At 38.0% G+C, this 18752-nt stretch overlaps 2 protein-coding genes across 3 annotated transcripts; one reads left to right on the top strand and one right to left on the bottom strand.

The window, feature by feature from the left end:
* The first annotated feature begins 7096 nt into the window (after positions 1 to 7096).
* LOC124201728 (nucleolar protein 12-like) lies at positions 7097 to 9082 on the top strand. Of its 2 annotated transcripts, XM_046597923.1 has the most exons (4): positions 7097 to 7316; positions 7395 to 7668; positions 7726 to 7942; positions 8032 to 9082. In XM_046597923.1, exons 1-3 carry the CDS (start codon positions 7180 to 7182, stop codon positions 7909 to 7911), a joined length of 597 nt encoding a protein of 198 aa, XP_046453879.1. In that variant the 5' UTR covers positions 7097 to 7179; the 3' UTR covers positions 7912 to 7942; positions 8032 to 9082. The 2 variants fall into 2 exon arrangements, with proteins under 2 accessions (XP_046453879.1, XP_046453878.1); XM_046597922.1 differs by lacking the exon at positions 8032 to 9082 and having other exon boundaries at positions 7726 to 7982.
* Positions 8841 to 18344, bottom strand: LOC124201660 (skin secretory protein xP2-like). Its single transcript, XM_046597822.1, has 8 exons — positions 18335 to 18344; positions 16484 to 16584; positions 12902 to 12945; positions 12642 to 12783; positions 12521 to 12565; positions 10208 to 10637; positions 9877 to 9990; positions 8841 to 9327 (listed from the first exon to the last, which is right to left on the bottom strand). The coding sequence occupies exons 1-8, from the start codon at positions 18342 to 18344 to the stop codon at positions 9263 to 9265; spliced, it is 951 nt and encodes a 316-aa protein (XP_046453778.1). The 3' UTR covers positions 8841 to 9262.
* Between the last annotated feature and the right edge of the window lie 408 nt (positions 18345 to 18752).

The raw sequence follows: 18752 nt of genomic DNA, 5'->3' as shown, positions 1-18752 counted from the left end.
CTTCTTTTCATCTCACAAGCAAGGCAACTTTCAAATCTAATCCCAGCCAAAAGGTATCCAATGACATCCGAAAAACAAGTTGGCTGTGGTACTGAGCCCCCTTTTCTTTCTTTATCTCAATGGCCACACAATGCTGGGTATTGTATTGGTCTGATCGGGACGAGAAAGAAGTAAACAGGGAAAATCGGGGGAGGATTCAACTTCGAGACGATCCATTGTCGCATAACTTATGCGACAATGGATCGTCTGTCCTGGACGGAAACGTTCTTCCGGAGTTTTTACTTCTGAATCAGAGAGACACTTTATTGGAAGGAATCCAGACAGTCCATTCTCGAAGCGGATGTGCACACCGATCACCTGCCCACTGCAAGATCCGGCGTCCAAATGAATCCACACTTTTGACAAATCAGTGAAATCATTCTGTAAAAATAAATCAATAAATTACTGGAATTGAAGACATATATGAAATATTAGTCACGCCAATTTTACCTGCAGACAAAACGGGCATTGCCACAAGCCAGTTGTTTCGTTTCTGTTTGGATTTGGCTCTGTTCAGTTCTTGTCGATTGGGTTTACGACGTTTGATGTCTGTGACGGTTGCCAAGACCAGTTTATCAATGAAAAAGGTCTGAGGAAATTCTTTAATAACCATGTAGAAGATGATATCTTGAAGTGATGGTGGTTCATATGACGTCCGACCATGCATGCATGCATCCTTGTAGCGATGTTTTAGTTCAGAACAGATAACAAAAAAAATCGTTTCTTGCCTAAACCTCGTCGCTCAAACTCAACAACTGACTCGTCCAAATTGAAATCCTACCAAACACAATTCAACGTAGAATAAGTCTTACATAAATAGGGAACCACTTTGAAAATACTTTAAGCCTTTCGGGGGCTTCAAGGATCTGTTCAACAGCACCATCAGGGTTGGCATCTTCATCATCGTACTTAAGAGCAGCAACAGCCATTTGACAAGCCCAATCGTAGCTTTCCGGATGGACACGAGAACGATCTAGCACTTCAACGGACGACTTGGCACTGTCACCCAGCGAATTGGTGTCAATTTTAATTAAACCAGCGCAGTTGATGAGAATCTATGACCATATTGATTCAGAAGATTGTCTTTACAAAAATTGAAGGCCCTTGTTACCTTTGGGCCCATTTGACAAGCAGTTTTCAAATGATTTCGATTTTCTAGTCTCTGGTTGGTTTGCTTCAGGATTTTTATCAAATCTTGACTTTTCTAGGTCCGAGACCGCATATGAACTGAACTAAAAATAAGCCGTGTGTGGGTAGTTAATGGCGCGATTTGATGTCAACACCAAATTCGTTTGTTCCGTTCAAAAATTCAAGATAGAGACCTTTCAAAAGTTCTTCTTGGCATAGTTGTTTTTGCATAGATTGGTAGTCGAGACAGAGGATTTATTTGTCTATATTAAACAGTTGCGAGAATTCAATGAGAATGGAAAAAAATGACGAACGTGAACGGAAATGAATACAAGTTAAAAATTAATGCAGCTGAAAATTTACCTGCAACCTTCTGGCAAAGCTAATGGCTTCGCGCAACAACTGCGGATACTCACGGAATTCGGTTTCGGCCCGAGTCGAAAATGCAAATACTTTGGCCAAACTAGTATCCACAAGTTCAATATTGATCAATGGCCACTGATTATCCTCGACAAGCTGAGCAGTTATTGCTCGTAAATCTTTAACCAGCATCGTGGCTTCTCGAGACTCGGCACTCACGGCGATCACATGTGGCTTCATACTGAAGATAAAATTCCTTAACATTTCTAGGTCTCTCTCTTTGCCAGTACGATCCATCCCCTTCGAAGCATTTTTGCGCTTCAGAATGTGTTGCAGACGAATGTGATCGGAACACTCACCATCGACGTTGATCAAACAACAAAATGCTTCTTGATCGAGATCTTCTACATACACAGTTGCGGTTTACTACTGAAAAAAAGGGTACTGGCTTGACAACCCAGGGTACAATGACTTAAGTACCCAAATAGCTCTTTTAGTAGATTTGCACAAGCCAGTATCCCTTTTTTCAGTAGCAAACCACCACTGTGAAGTGCATGGGTTTAAAAAAAAAGATTGTGCCAAGTGAAAGTAAGATCTGACCGTAAAAAACTGAAGAGAGAAGAATCCATTTTCAAGAAAGCTAAAACATCCTAACAAATAATAAGTCGACTTAACCATAAAAGCCAACTACGTTCTTGTATATAAATAACTTCGTGAGCTTCGGATTGTTTTACTCAAAATGTTTTAATGTATTCTTTTTAGAAACTAAAAGAGTGACTAAGTACAATACGTACTAAAATTCACCAAGCTGCTGAGAAATTGATGGAGGAAAACATTGGAAAGTTACAGCCTAAGGTAAATCTTTATCACTCGTCCGATTATGCTTCCTGCAGAGGCTTATGTTGATTTTGATTTCCTCATACTTCGTAAACATTTTCCAGTGCAACATTTTGAAATAACTTTTCCATTTTAGATAGTTTATAGGCCTACCGAATATATTAATTCCCTTGGGTAAAACGTATTTTACAAAAAATAATCCTTAAAAATTGTTGACCATTATTTCTTAATCATGCATAAGCTTTACCTTTTGCATAACTGTATTCACTTTAATTGCTCCATGACTGTGTTTTGTTTCGCAAATTGAATAATAGTCTCATTTTTATCATGCAACCGTAGGAAAGAATGGTGGTGCGGATGATGTTGAAAAGATCAGAGTGTAGAAGATCCACACCATGATATTACTTATTCCGGTGTCGTTTTTGAAGAAGTGAGGCAATTATGCCCATCACGCTCCATAGCCAGTGGAGGTATGATTGCCCATGGGTTTATTTCTTTTTCATTGGTCTAATTTATGCAACTGTTGTCAAAGTAAGATTCAGGTTTCCAATTTTAAAATTAACGGTAGGTTGATATTGTTTAATTTTTTTAAAATTCTTATAGAGAAATGTACGTTCCCCTCAACAAAAACTCATAATTCTCGAGGGTTGTCTAGTGGATGAGCCATTGAGGCCGTCATCAGTGATCGACGTTTCGCCCGCATTAAAGAAAGTCAATATTGGTATGCAAGCAGAATGTTAATTCTCTGTACGATTTTTTAAAATGCAGTTCGTATCGTTAAACCAGTAGGTGCTGCCACTGGGTCCGAGGTCTCAGAACAGGCCGCTGACATGATTTTGTCGGATGACAACTTCGTCTCCATCGTTACCGGTGTAGAAGCGTGAAATCTATTGCCATGCCGGGGTTCGTTAAGTGCTAGCTCTAGAGTGCTCACTGTGAGTGGTATGCAATGTTGCCAAACAGAACGTTTTGCCCTATCTAGAACTCCTTAAAAACCCATAAAACAAATAAATAGATTGATTGAAAATATAATACTATATATATAAATATATACTATATAATATAAAATATAAATACTTTTTTTTAATTCTTACTGTGTAGAGTTTGCCCATTTCGAAGGTATTCGATGCCATTTACAACTTAGACATAGTCTGTTACAATTTGGCTTGTCTGCGCAATTTTCTGGGACATGGCAGCTTTCTCAGGGGTATGGAGAGAAAGGTATGGTGGTTTCTCCATACCTTTGTTCTGTTTCTCCATATGCTTTGTTAAACACACTTTCCGTGCCATGTCAAGAATAGGCATGGTCGAGAGTACTCAAGGCATTATCTTATTGGGTAAAATTGCGTCACGTGACTTTTTGCAACGTCTATTGGAGGCAGTCTTGCCGTTCGCTCAAACTTTTTGAGCTGTGCGCCGCACCTCCCAAACTAGTTTAAGCTGTGCGCCCGCACCCCTCAAACTAGTTTGGGAGGTGCGGCGCACAAGGTTTTACGCTCATTGAACCGCTCATTTCGCCATGACATCTAGCGGTAAAAATTACACCTCTTGGTGAAATGACAGAATAGTGTCTTTGTATATAATAAGAGATCAGGTGGAAATCAATATGATTCAAATCAGTTTTTTACGCTGATTCTCATAGTCTTTTTAATTTATTTTTAAAATTATTATTTCCCCAAGTAATCTCTCTTCATAGTTGAAATAAACTCCCCCCCCACTTTATAACGCACCCCCCTCCATTTTTGGTGGAAGAAGTGACCTTCATCCAAATCCCCCTTTTCGTGTTCCCCCATTAGACCCTTAGGGCAAAAGAGGGTTGAAGGCAGCACGGTGAGAGAGGCAATCAGAGGCATGGTCGCGCTGATTGGCTGATATCGTCTGAGCGGATGTTGAGCGTTCACAGCTCAAACTTTTTTGTGCGGCGCACCTCCCAAGCTCAAACTTAGTTGAGCTGTGCGCCGCTCAAAAGTTTGAGCTTGGGAGGTGCGCCGCACAAACTTTGAGCCGCTCGTTGCAAGACTGATTGGAGGGTTCACTGTGTGCACACTTAATGAACCCCGGTCCGACAGGGGAATAGCCATAGAGGGATGTTGCCCTGTCAGTGCTAAAACCCCCATCTGGTGACGGCTTTTGGTAGCCTGTTTGAATCCAAATGAATGCTAACTAGAATTGACAGCTCACCTGCGTTAGCAAGGGATGTTTGCGATTTGTGTTCATAAAATAAAATAAAAATAGCTCATGACATGATAACAAAAGTAAAAAAAATGGTAGCCTTTCTGAATCCATATGAATGCTATGTAGAATTAAGTTAACGACCTTGTAAGTTATAATATGGGATGTTATTGTAAAGCTATCACAGAATTTATTTAAAAATTCGTTTTCGTTATAATATAAACCTCAATTTGAAATTTGTTACAAATTGTTAGACACGAAAATAATTTCTCGTTTTTTTTATTTACCATGTTATGATCCAACAAAACTAGTGTTTCATTAAAGTAAGCTAGGGAATATTATTACTTCTGGGGGATATTTTATAAAATTTTGTATCATTATGGGTGAATAGTTTTAAAAACTTGTTTATAGTAATACATATTCGTGAAAAACGCAACATTTATTGTGTTTTGTTTTTTGTAAACAAAACAAATGCGTTATAATTCAAAGCATGTAAATTACATGGTTTCATTTACAACAACACAGTGAGTCACCCTCAGTCTCCCCCCCCCTTGACCTTGTTTGGCTGAAGGTTGAGCCGGAATTCTCAGAAGTCAGAATGGGGTTCGAGGGGTTGTTTACGACCATAAACATCGACCAGCAACTTGACTCACCATTTCCCCCTTTTGTGCTGATTGATTCCCACGTTACGCGTGAATCGAATAAGAAAGATGGGACCAACGGGACTCCCGTTTTATGCAGAACTGGCTGCGCATGATTCACTGTTCACCCTCTTACGTCTGAGAGAATTAACGGAAATTCATTAATCTTACAGAACAACAAATTATGAACACAAGAACTATTGTCATCCTGCTTCTTTAAAAAAATTGTTGCATTGCACTGAATCTGTAAATCGTTTCACTTTTTGAATGCTTTTAGCTTCCACGGGTCGATTATTTTCTAAACACTTAAATCACCGCATATAATAAACAAACAACGTTAAGTTATACAGTACCTACCGAAAGTTTTTGGAAGCCCGAGAGGACCTTATACAAAAACACTTTTTTTTCAGTCTTCTCAGTACTACAGTTTTTAACTAAATTCTTTCAAATTTGGTATGTACATTGTTAGAGGTAGTGGGAACACCTCTGATTTTTTTCAGATTTTTGTTTTCATTTTCCGAAGTACTTTTGACCCGTTCTAAAGGTCTTTGGAAAGCCGAGAGGACCTTATGCAAATTAGGCCACTTTGGCCTTGGGCATGGAGAGATGGTTTCCAGTCTCCCTGTTAAATTTCCTATAAGGGGTTGTCCGCTTTATCTACTAAAAGGTCTCTCGGTATGTCCATATGTCGCGAGAGCCTAGATGGCGCCACCGTCGGAGAGACCTCCCTATGCCTCCATGCAAAAGTCGTTAGTAAAAAAGTAGCTTCCCGTCGAATCCCCTAATGGAAAATTTAACACTGTCATTGGGAACCACCTCTCCATACCCCTGCTTTGGCCTTTTTATTGCAGTTAAACGGCTAGGGCTAGGGAAACCCGACTTTAAAAAAAAATAGACCTGCGTTAGCTTTATATCAGGTCTGATTTTTAATTTTTTCATTAATATTATCTAAGTTGAATTTTAAGTTGAAAAACGAAAAAGTAGAATTCCCTTTTTTTCCGCACCTATCTCTTTGTTTTCTCTCGCGCCAAAGAAAAAACAAAGGGATGGGTGCGGAAATGTGAAAGAGCCGTTGAGGTTATACTAAACAACATATTTTGTGAAGCAAAGCCACAAGTGGCGCCAAAAAAACAAAATCCGCCACTTTTCTTTAGTAACTTATCTTATCTTATCTGATAAATTCAAAAGATAAGATAAAATGCAAGTATCTGTATCTTATCTGTATCTTTGAGCAAAATTTATCAAAGATACCGATAAGATAAGATATTTCATGAAATTTTTGGAGGAAGATACAGATACACAAAAAATACCGAAAGTATCTTATCTTATCGGTATCTTATCTATCTTTTTTTAAAAAAAGATAGGAAACACTGTTTAGCACTGACAGGGCAATAGCCCTCTATGGCTATTGCCCTGTCGGACCGGCATGTCAATAGATCCGACCGTGTAGAAGAGGGTGGTCTGATTTTCGAAAATTTAATGATTTTTAATATTTTTGTCAGCAAAAAATTATAAATTCTGCTATCAGAGACCTTTTCTCTGTGACAAAGATCAAAATCGGCTTGAATAAGTTTGAAATAATCTGGAATACAATAATAGTACAAGATTACGGTTTATTTCTGGATTGGCGTTGAAGAAAAACAAATCTGAAAAAATTTTGAAATCGCGCCACTCCACGTTGCACATTACCTAAGGCATATGTTATCATTTTTTAAATTCGATTTTTTTCTTTTTCTTCTTTATTTTTTCAATAATATTTCATTAGAAGTTATCCTATTCTCATTTTAAAATACATCTCATTATATCTTTTTGTTTTCTATGCTTATTCGTTATTCCCGCCTTTAATTCGTATTTTTGGTTCCACGCCACCTATCTTTCAGTTTCATACTTACTTGACTAGAAAAAGCAGACGATAAAGGTTTTATTCACAGTTTTCTCCCACATGACACATGTATGCGTGCGTATTTGTTCGCTTGTACACTACTTTATTTTGTAAATTGTAATGGCTTCCAAGGTTCAGCCTAAGCGTGGTGTCAATACGAAACCCCACAGCCGAAATGCCGTCAACCAAAGACAAAATACTAAACCGAAGAATCGACAAACTAAAGTTAATTTGATTTTTGATGAAAAAGCCAGAAAGTATGTTTCACAAATACTACTGTGTAATATGGTGATTCACTAACTGCATTTATTTTTTAAAATTTACATATCTTAAAGGGAGTACCTAACAGGATTTAGGAAGAGAAAAGCTGAGAGAAGGAAGAAATTTAATGAGAACCTTAAAAAAGAAATCAAGTCTGAAAGGAAGAGGCTTCAAACTGAACTCCGTGAGGATATTAAAAAGTCAGCTTCCAGCAGGCGTATTCCTGAGCTACAACACCTTGTTGATGATGTAGCTCATGTATATGAGCTCCCAGAACATACTGTCAAAATTGAGCCTATTCTGGATTCTCAAATCAGAAGTGAAAATCTGTTTCTTGGAAAAAATGAAGTAAAAACTTTTTTTCTTTTTTTGGCCCACTTATATAAACTCTTATTAAATATTCAGGCATCTAATGCAGCATCAGATGAAGAAAACAACAGAGAGCCTTTGGTTGATAAAAAAAAGAAAACCAAGGATTTGAATCGACAGATGAACAAGAAACTATTGAAAACTAAGGCATTTAAACGGCAAACACAAATGGTCAGAGACAAGTCTAGAAAGAAGGGAAAGCATTTAAGGAAGACAAAATAAACAGATTGCCATACATCTAATAATAGATTGTGTATGCATCATATTTTGCCTCAATCAATTTTAATCCTGAATTATTTTATGTGAAATGGGTAAACTCAGCAGCGTTTTTTTTTTTTTTAGATAAAGCTACCAAGTGTTTTAAACAAATCTTTAAACTTTGAAAAAAACGTGTGTATAAATTTAGCTGGGACGCACCCGTCGAAAAATATTTATATTTTCCTATTTGGATTTATTTCCTTGCTTATATATTCTGTACATTGCCCTTATGGAAATTAACAATTCTTAATCAAAAATCCTAGCATATATTTTTAAATTTTGGAATTTGCTTATTTATACTTCATTTTTTAATTATTCAACACGGAGACCTAATTATGTTTTCAAGTATCTATTATTCCGTAACAGCATAACAGAGATTTGAGAGAGTCCCAAAGGCCAAACGTCTTTTACATATAGCTGAAAAAATAGGCACGCTTAAATTTTGTCAATTATATTACTAAATCAATCGTTCATTCAACGTAATATGATCTATTCCGAATGGGTCCCCGTTCCCCGATTTAAAAATATTGGTTATTATTATTTTTAGATCGCTTTTCAAGATTGTGCTAGTACGCAGGATTTATTCTTCTTCAGTCACCACGGGTTCTGCAACCAGTATACCTTGTATATGTTTATTTTATTTTCTTTATGCAGAGGAGGCTTTCTAGATACAGTTCTCCCGATAAGGTTTACGTAATTAGGAAAAAGTTGTTTTAATACTTTTCATATCACAGAATTTGTTGTGGTGAAAACTTGTTGCTCCTTAGGCCAAAATATTCTGTTTTTTCACAATTTATGTGATTTCAAAATAGTCTAATCACCTGCATGTTTTCAAATAGCACAATTTCTTACCAGAAGTAAAATTAAAATTTTTGTTGCAGTACCAAACGAAATCCTTCATGAACTGTGTGTATTGTGATAGCGGGTAAGCTTTGTTGGTTGTCTTTTAGAAGCACGTTTCATCAGTTCTTTTAACAAATCTTCAGTCCAGAGATTGAAGCCAAAAGATTACACAGAAGAGAGATATTGCGTAGAAGATAGGTCTGAACAATTGAAAATCCCAATTTATTATAATTCCCTCATCCCTTCCGTATCTTATGTAACCAAACAGTGTTAAAAATAATATGTTGACAAAGGGTGGAAAAAAACAAAAACCCTACCCAATCGTCGACCTCCAAGTCACTCGCTGCCACCCCAAAATTATTTTTTTTTTCCCAATACATATTTTCAGCTGACTAGTTCGTTGGTATTAAGGAGTGAAAGACCCCAATTCGAGGACACAAAAAAAAGAAGGTTTTGATGTTTTTGCAGTTGTTTAACTAGCAGGCGCTTCCTCTGCGGGTGGCGCAGCAGCTTCAGCGGGTGCGGGAGCGGCTTCGGCTAAAATAGAAACAGAAAGTCGTATGAATTAGAAATGTTTTTTAGTTGATGAGTAATGAAATGAGATGAGATCATTTGTAAGATGATCCAAATTACGAGTGTAGATCTCCAAATACAATTTTAGTGGCGTTTTGATGAAATTTATAGAAATTATTATCCTGAATATGATACTCGATTTTTTCTCTCATAATTTTGTACAAGCTTTATGGAAATAATGTTCTGCTGTATTTACATTTGCCTGTAATCTTTTTTAGTATGACCAGTTATTTACAAGATATTAACAAAACCAAGAAATTGGCGTCAAGATTGAACGGTTAAGTTGGTAAAGGCCAAGTAAAAGAAAAACAAATTTAGTCTGGTAAAATTGAAATGTCCACAACATGCAAAGCACACAAAATAATTTGTGTTAAGTTATTTCATTAATTTTTTTCTTTTTTATAAATTTAGACCGTGTGATTTCAGACAGTTGGTCTGAACTCGGGCGCGAGATGGACAAGATTACGGCTTTTTATCTTTCCTTGTTGTTGTTCGTGAATCACGAAATTTTACCTGCGGGTGCAGCTGCCGGTGCGCCTTCTGTAGACGGAGCGGCTTGACCCTCTGCTGGAGCGGCAGAACCGTCAGCAGGTGCGGCCGCTGGACTTCCCTCGGTCGGGGCGGGAGCTTTGTTTTTGGTTTAGATAGGTTGGTTGGTTTTTTTTGTGAGTTATAAGTCGAAAATGTGATCCATGATCAGTTATTTTGAAGACAAAAAGGTGTAAAGGTTATTGGAAAAGAAAAATTCGGTTGTTAATTTTTATTTGGTTAATTTTGGTTAATTAATTTCGTTATTATCAGTAAGAGATTGAGGCAACGTGAGAGCTTCGAGGCTTGTACGTACCATCGGCAGGTGGAGCACCTTCAGCTGGTGGAGCACCTTCGGCGGGAGGAGCGCCTTCAGCGGGAGGAGCACCTTCAGCGGGAGGAGCGCCTTCGGCAGGTGGTGCGCCGTCAGCAGGAGGAGCGCCGTCAGCGGGAGGAGCGCCTTCAGCAGGTGGTGCGCCTTCAGCGGGAGGAGCGCCTTCGGCGGGAGGAGCGCCTTCGGCAGGTGGAGCGCCGTCAGCAGGTGGTGCCCCATCGGCAGGTGGTGCGCCTTCAGCGGGAGGAGCGGATTCGCCTGTTGCACCTTCAGCAGGGGCGGCGTCGGCTGGGGCTCCTTCAGCGGGAGCGCCTTCAGCCGGTGGAGCTCCTTCGGTGGGAGCGGGGGCACCTTCGGCAGTGGCTGGAGCTTCTCCTTCGGCCGGAGCTTCGCCTTCTCCCTCTTCCCCTTCCTTCATCGATTAAGGACAACACAAAAGTAATGAAACACGTTCGGCTAAGTTCTATCTGCAGTTCGTGTCGTCATTCACCAACTCACCGAAATGCCAAAAACAAGAAGATTGAAATTATTTTGGAAAAAAGAAATTTAAAACAGCAAAGCTTGCCATTGATTGACCAATCAAAAAGAGTCGAAACTTAACTTTTGGCATATTAGAACAGAGAGAGTATGAATTAGGAATATCACGCGTTTTGTTTTCATTTTTTTTTGTTTTGCTTTAACGGTCCAAAAATTCGGGGGCCAAAGGTGAGCTTTGATTTCCAGACGTCATAGAGCCAATAAAAAAAGATAGCGGTTATTTTTCGGTGAGGTTAGGTTGATGGGTAAGCGTGTTATTCGGCAAATTCTGAAGATGATGTTGTTTTTTTTTGTGTTATGTGTGATAGTTTGATGATAGACGCCAAATCATTTTGCTACCTAAAAATAGAGCAATGATTTCTTTGGCGTGATAAAAAAGAGGTATGCTGAATCAACTAAATTAAAGTGACGTGTTAATTGAAGTGTTTGATGTCGAGATGGAGTATATGAAACGGCCGTTACGTCGTCTTGTTTTTTAAAGCGCAATTTAGAGGAGGAATAAAAGAAAAAAAATTGGAAAGTAAATACAATACGAAACGTAGCGTATAAAGGAATGAGTTAAATGGGGATTGTGTGCAGTTGCTTTGGAAGTGCTTCGATCGCAGCCAGATCAGAGCATATCAGAGAAAGCCATTAGGAAAGAAGAAGGTATATGAGTCGGAAAATACATACCTGTGCCTCTCCATTCAATTTCTAGCAGGCTATGTATGTAGACAAAGACTCCGCTGCACTAAGTAACGACTGAAGGTAGGTTGTTGTTTGTTTGGGTAGGTCGTTGGTGGAAATTAACACAAGGACTGAGCAGCAACTTGACAAAAGAAACTCGAACGGAACAGCACTGGACTGGTGATAACGCCAAGCAACAAGAGGACAGGGGGGGATATGTCGGTGTCGACTTTGTTGTGTCTTCACAAACAGCAGGGAAGGTCGTCAAAATCGGACGGTACACAATCAAGACATTCATTCTTTAATCAGGACTCCAGCAAACGAACTACGTATACTCCCCCCATTGTCGAATGCAAAATCCAAATCGGTTTGCCAGCACTAAATTGGGTTGCTGGTCTACATGAAATCAGACGTTTGGGATTGTGGGAATCAATCGAACAGATCATTTCGTAAGAAGGTGTGATGAAAGGGGAAGGTAAGCGGAAAGTCTTGACATCCGCATGAAGGAAAAAAACAAAACTGATCGAGACCGGAAGAACGGACGAGACAAAAGAAGATTGCTGGAAAGTGGCAAAAGGATTACCGCGCACTAAGTCATCTACCAGCTACCAACAGACAGTCATGTTTCCATGATGATGGATTCACTCCATAGTCAATCAATCACAAAAAAAGGGGTGAGGGTAAAAAGAAGTGACACAATACGGCGGAGGAAAAAAAAAGAATTTCCAAATTTGAAAATTGGGCAAAAAATATTAGACAAACGAAAATGGGGAAAAAAGGGATAGAAAGAAAGAGAGGGATGCTTCTGGTGTCTTTTTAAATGGCTTTCATGGATGACCCAAAATGCGACCGCTCTCGAGGGTTTTTTCTTTTTTTTTTATCAGTGTGTGTGTGTGCTTATGTGTGTGTGTGTATGTTTTTTTTTTGTTTTTTTGAATTTTTTTGTTTTTTTGAATTTTTTTGTTTTGGCGGGTGAGAGTAGAGGTAAAGGTGGACAGCTGATGTTGTGGGGGATCTTGTTTCAGTGGTCGTCTGTTTGCTCTAAGCTTTGACGTCCTCGGCCCCCGAATCTCCCTCATCACCATCCTTTACCTTCTTCTCGCCTTCTCCTCCTTTCTTTGACCAATCCGGTTTTTTCTGATGAAAATTAACAAAAAACAAATTAAATAATGAATATAATCAGAGAAAAAAAATTGTTTCGTGAATGTTATACCTCCTTATCTTCGTCCTCCATTGTGAATTCCTTCTTTTTCACTTGCTTAAGCTGGTTACGGAAGTTGAATTCGGCGGCCTTCTTTTGCAGTTTGGCGAATTTGTTCTCGTATTTGGAGACTTTGCGCAGAGATGGTTTGATACTGAATGCGCGGGAAAATACAAAAATTCAAAAAAAAAACAGCCGTTAGAGTTGAGTCAGTCAGAAATCACCACAAATAATAATCCCAATTTTGTTTGAATTGAAAGAAATTCGCTTACAATTTGCCTCGGAGGTCATTAACGAGGATGTTGATCTCGTTGATCTGTCACGGGGCAACAAGTGGCAAAGAACAAAAACATATTGAATCACCGAGGTTTAAAAAAAGAAATAATTAAAAGCGCAAGTTGAAAAAGGGGGTCTGAAGAGGGAATTTTTTTACTAAATGAAATTACAAGGAAAGGTGTGGGTGTGTTTTTTGTGTTTTTCAAAGATATAAACGAAATATGCTGCAGATTTGGTAGGAAAAAAAAAACATGCCGTGCAGACAACATGCCGCAAGTTTGTTTCTTTTCTCTCGCGTGTCGGGTAAAACGAGCGTCGTGAGTGAACCAATCACAACCGGCAGCAGGTTTTCATGGCTCGCTCCTCGTATCAAAATTAGTTGACTATTTTGTTTTTCCACACACAGACACAGTGGCACAAGAAACACTCAGAGAGGATAGCGGAGGATGAGTTAAGATTTTTTAAAAAAAGACAGTTTGCCGTCAATCAGCGAAACGAATAAAAATTGAATGTACAACTGTGGTGAACAAATGAAGAGAGAGAAATGAAAGAAAAGACAAAAGGTAATAAGACAGCGAAAGAATAGAAAAGATATAGAAAGAGGAAATCTCGATTTCACTATGTCACTGATATACAGAGGCCAGCACTTCCTGAAGAAACAGAGGGGGGACTGCTCTTCCCTTCTGGGGAACAGACACAGTGTATAGACCAGACCATATCATGATTGCATCTATGAGAAAAACACACTCGAAAACTGAATTCTTTGAGCTCGGAACCGAGTGCACTTATTTCATCACAAGAGAAAAAGATAAAAACGGCCCACTTAAAAAAACAAAAATGAGAATTACAAAAAAATTGCTGGTTGAAATATGGCCCACTTTTTCATCTTAGATTGCTTGGCATGATTCATTAATCCCCTCAAGGTATAAATATAGTGGTCAATGATTATATCTAGGCGGGTCCGCTCGATTTGCCAAAGAGTTCAAAGGTCCCTTATCCGTATTTTAGAAAGAAAAAAAAATAAATAATAAAAATTTCGAAATGGACTAGGTAGGTCCACATCTGGTCCATACAGAGTCTTGGCCATTTTTTAAATAGTGGCGTTGCGATTACTTCATCATTTTTGCAATCCACCCAAAACTTCAGATTTCTTCAACTGAAGCCATAGATTTTTTTGATCTTATGTTTACAGAGTATAGAGGAAGGAATTATAAAGTATATTAAAAAAGTTTTTTTCAAAGTGCAAAAAGTCCAAAGTTCAAAAGTTTTGGATCAAATGAAATTATCAGAAAGGGCTGACCTCCGCCTGCGCATTAAACATAAATTTGTGTGTATGTGGCGAACATAAATGTTCTTTTTTTTTAATTTTAATTGAATTTTATGATTTATTTTTGAATTATGGGTGAAAAGATTTGTTTGGTTTCGTTCTGGCGACAAAATCAGGCGACCGATTCACCCATAAACGGAACCAAAACAGAATTTCGTGTACAAAAGAAAACAAAGAAAAATAGGAAGGTATAAACAGAATGCTTGGTGGGTGAAAGAAATGAAAGAAGTGAAGAAAAATCGTTAAAAAAGTATAGGAGTGAAAAGCACAGTCGGTAAAGAAAAAGAGTATAATGACACACTGCCAAGCAAACGATGAATTGCAATGTGTTGTAACGTAACGAAGTGTAGTGATTAAGAAAAGGAAGAAGCATGTAAAATCGTAAAAAAAAGTTTGACGTTTCTGTTGGCAATAAAATGAAAAATATGTGTAGACGATATTCAGATAAAAAAGGGGGAATTGAAGTGGAAAATGGGAAATTTTTTTTGGAAAATTTCGCGTTATCCTCCGAGTACGGCAAATCGTGAAGTATATAGTAATCGAGGGAAAGCGAACGATGAGTTCAGAAACGAATAAAAAAAAAATTAAGAAACTGGATTGGATTGGATAATTGCATGCTGTAGATAGTTTGATATCGGAATAGCTCAAACAACTATAAAGATGCCGAAACAACTGGGAAGAAGTGACTACGAAAGCGCCAATCCAGTACGGGACACTCTGAAGCAATAGACTAAAAAAAAAACGAGATGCTAATAGGAAACTAGCATTTTCTACAGGGATGATTCAAGCTTCAAATTTCAATCAAAACTAAACAAAATCAGGACGCTTTTTTTTAACTCGGCAATTTTTCTTTAAATTATTTGTTAATAGATGCTACGTATCATTTGAAACAATTTCATCTTCCCCCGTATTTGAGGCTCTGTGCTGCTGCGGGCCAGCCCTAGTATTCCCATATATATTTTTTTTATTTGTTAAAATTTAAATCACAATATTCGATGTTTGAGGATTCCGATATTACGACGTATTTTTTTATTATTATTTTACGTTTGATATGCCGAACACGAAATGAAAATGACGCAATATTATCTAGACTCGGAATTGGCGATGGGTAATTTATGAATATAACGATGCCTGAATAAACTCTGAATGCGATCAAGAGCAGGGCTTTTGTGTGTAGCAAACAATGGATTTTTCTCATGGTAATTTGTCAAGCAATAAACAAACGGAAAAAAGGTGAAAATAGATAATAAAACTATGGAAGTCATGGGAAATTATCTACGTGAATGCAATCCGGTCCTTATGGGTGAATTGAAGAGGAAGTAAGAAATTTACGCCCTGTCTAGATTGAGACGGGCCAACAACAAAAAAATAGATAGGATTTGTTTTTAGTTATGAAAAGATAGAATTAGAAAATATTTAATGAAAAGTAAGAACAAAAAGATGGTTAGTGGAAAGAAAAAAACCATACACGAAGGTCAACCCTTTGTGATTATATCATTTTTTTTCGCAAAGAAACTTGGAGGTAAAAGTATTTAAAAGTATCGCAGCAATCCCTCAAGTAATAAAAATTTGAACGTCAACAATATAACCTCACGTAATCATAGAATAAAAGTAGAGATATTTAAAAATCGCGCGTGACTAGGGCCGCCGACAGTGGGCACATCGTTTCAAAAGATGTTGATAATATTGTACAGTTCTATAAATTATTATATTGCTAAGAAATTATTCTTCGTCCTTAATTTTGTTTGTTTTGTTGTTGTTGTTGCTCGGCAGCAAAGGTGAACAAGAGAAATACGGTGTCTTTGGCACAATTTCAGGTGTACTACAATAAGTACAGTATGTAGTTTCGGTTTCGAAAAGCTGCGTTCTTTTACTCCGGCCCTTGACATCCATCCAATCAATTCGACTGCTGTATAGTATACTTATATGAGTGGATGATATCATTCAGTTTTACAAGGATGATGATGTCGAAAGCGTGAAAGTATAAAGAGCGCTTTGAATCGAACTCAAGATGCCATTCTCTACCACTCGGGATATGCGTGATTGATCAGCTCAGAGAGAGAGGGATGATAAAGGTAATAATAGCCACATGAAAAAATGGCGCCTCGCAACAACCAGTCAACTGTTGAAAGCCAATAAAAAAAAAATTGAGCAAAGGTGTGAAAACAACTGGATTGTGGCGAGTCTATGGGCTGCATACTGTCAATATAGAAAAAAAAATGCGTTTGCATCACGTTTTGGTGGGGCTAACCTCGTAATCTTTTTTTCTGACTTCAAAGTCCAAGTCCCATTTCTGCGACTCGCATATGATAACGCGATCATTGTAGTCGACACAGATCTGCTTCAGGGCGGCTGATTAAACATGGCAACAGTACACTTTAGCAACAATTAGAAAACAACACACTTTTCCGATTATATCACTTTTTGTCTAGATAGAATTAAGGTAATAGAAGAACCACATTGATAATGGGATCACAGGCCCATCACATCACCACCCAGAACCATCATCGCAACGGACCCGACCGTCTCGTCAGTTTTGCGCTTTTTTTTTAATGACACATCGCTGAATCAGTTTCCCCCTCCGTTCTTATTGGCATACTAAAAAAAATCTGTTGAAATCCGTCATTTCCTTCGTTAATTTCACCGATAAAGCTCGGAAAGGACGGATTTTTTATTTTTGGGTTTGTTTTGTATCCAAGTCAGTTTTGGCCTGCTGTAATCAATGGCACAAGTACACCGTTGGTTTAAGGTCGAAATGAAAGTAAGGAAAGGAAGGTGAAAAAGTCATGGGAAAATAGTAACAAGGTCACAAAGTCGTTCCTACTAGCAAAAAAAAAATAATAATAGAAACTTTCTCAGTTATTAAAATCAATCGAAGAAAGAAAGAGAGAAGAAACAAAGAGAGAGAGAGAGACAGTTGAAGTATATACAGTCGCTAGTCTGCAAGTTATAACGTGGTAAATGGGAGGGAAGAAAAGGATAAATTAGGATCGTAGATGTGGCGGAAGGCGTGTGCGTGAGACGGGAGTAAAAAAAAAATAGAATTTCTATTCGTAATCGGGCGGTGTTTACCTCCAAATATTTCATCTTATTTTTCCATTCTAAATCGTATTTATCGGCTTCGAGTCCCGATATTCTCTTGTGAAATATCTTGCAGACCGTCTGCAGTTCGGCTGGAAGAGAGACAGACAGAGACAGAGAGAGACACACACAAGAAAAGGTCATTCGGAGTTTGTACTTTTTTGTTATCAAGCTAATTTCGTGATTAGATTGGAACAAAAAATCTTTCACCATCGGCCGTTTGCGCTTGCTCGTCTTTTTTTTTAACCGCCTATATATCGAAAGCATCTTTTCAAAACCATCGACCAAGACAAACGACTGATGGAAGAGATTAAAAATTGGGGTGGGAATCACCAAGACGGGAATTCCGTTGATGAAAAAGTGTGTGGATTGAAGCGAACAAAATTCATCGTCCATTTGACATTCCACAAAAATAAAAAAGGAGCGTTCAATTGTTTCCGTTATAGGTTACAGAATTCGCATTTGTTCTACTATAAGGGAGGGAATCACGTGTATGTGAATGAAATCTACCACCTCCGTCTCACCATCGTTCTACTGCTGAACTGTGGAAAATATTAAAAAAAAAAAAAATGCCTCGATGGGTTGAGTCGGGTTGGGTTTTTTTTCCTTTAGCCCGAACTTTGGCCCGGGCTTTCATGGCCCGGGCCACAGCCCTATATACTGCCTTGAGGGACAGTAGGCAGAAGTTGTGGAAATGGGATAATTTTAAACTTAGGCAAGATCCTTAGACAAAAAGAAGAATCAAGAAGTTTGCTATGCAAATTTAGAATCCAATTTAACAACATCAAGTCTTTCTTACCATCTCATCCATTTTCATCTCATCATAAAATCTCCAGAAACTAATGAATCTTCTTCGGCAAATGCGGTGAAAGCCAGAATGGTAATATTCCTAAAACCTTTTTCTTTAATATCGAGAGTAATTATTAATTTTTTTGCTTGGGATTTTTATCGCTTTAATTTTGTCTGGAGCAATAGCTTATTCAAATTCCAGATGAAAATATTTCTACCCCGATATACTTACGGAACGTCATTCATGAGTGAACATATTTCTGTGGCACAAGAAGCGATCATTGTCTTGCCTTTCTACAGATTTTACGATTCTAAACATTGCTCTTCAATCAACAACGTTTGGACATTTAAATCTTTCTGTAATACTTCAAGATTATTCACTGTGAAGATGTGAGGATTCAGCTAGAGCCAGCCAGCTAGAGGAAATTTGACTTTCTAAGTTACCCTCGCGATTTAAAAGAGCCAAGGCCAACTGTCACAAACTAGACCCACAACTTAACTAAATGCTAGAGCTAGACTAACAATGTAGAGCCCTATGTCTTTTATAAATGTTTCTATTATTTTGCGACAAATTCAATACCAAGAGCTGACGCTAAAAAAACAAACCATCCTCCAAACACTTCAAAGTGTAATAAATAGAACTTGTTAGT

Source organism: Daphnia pulex, chromosome 9 (assembly GCF_021134715.1).
Source record: "Daphnia pulex isolate KAP4 chromosome 9, ASM2113471v1".
In the NCBI taxonomy this organism is placed as follows: domain Eukaryota; kingdom Metazoa; phylum Arthropoda; class Branchiopoda; order Diplostraca; family Daphniidae; genus Daphnia; species Daphnia pulex.
This window is presented reverse-complemented; position numbering and strand designations above follow the sequence as displayed.

Coding starts and splice junctions, on each gene's coding strand:
- LOC124201728 (XM_046597923.1), top strand. CDS start 7,180: ATGGCTTCCAAGGTTCAGCCTAAGCGTGGTGTCAATACGAAACCCCAC. Junction 7,317..7,394: donor TTTGATGAAAAAGCCAGAAA/GTATGTTTCACA, acceptor CATATCTTAAAG/GGAGTACCTAACAGGATTTA. Junction 7,669..7,725: donor TGTTTCTTGGAAAAAATGAA/GTAAAAACTTTT, acceptor TTAAATATTCAG/GCATCTAATGCAGCATCAGA.
- LOC124201660 (XM_046597822.1), bottom strand. Junction 12,784..12,901: donor AATGACCTCCGAGGCAAATT/GTAAGCGAATTT, acceptor CCGCGCATTCAG/TATCAAACCATCTCTGCGCA. Junction 9,991..10,207: donor AGGTGCTCCACCTGCCGATG/GTACGTACAAGC, acceptor CCAAAAACAAAG/CTCCCGCCCCGACCGAGGGA.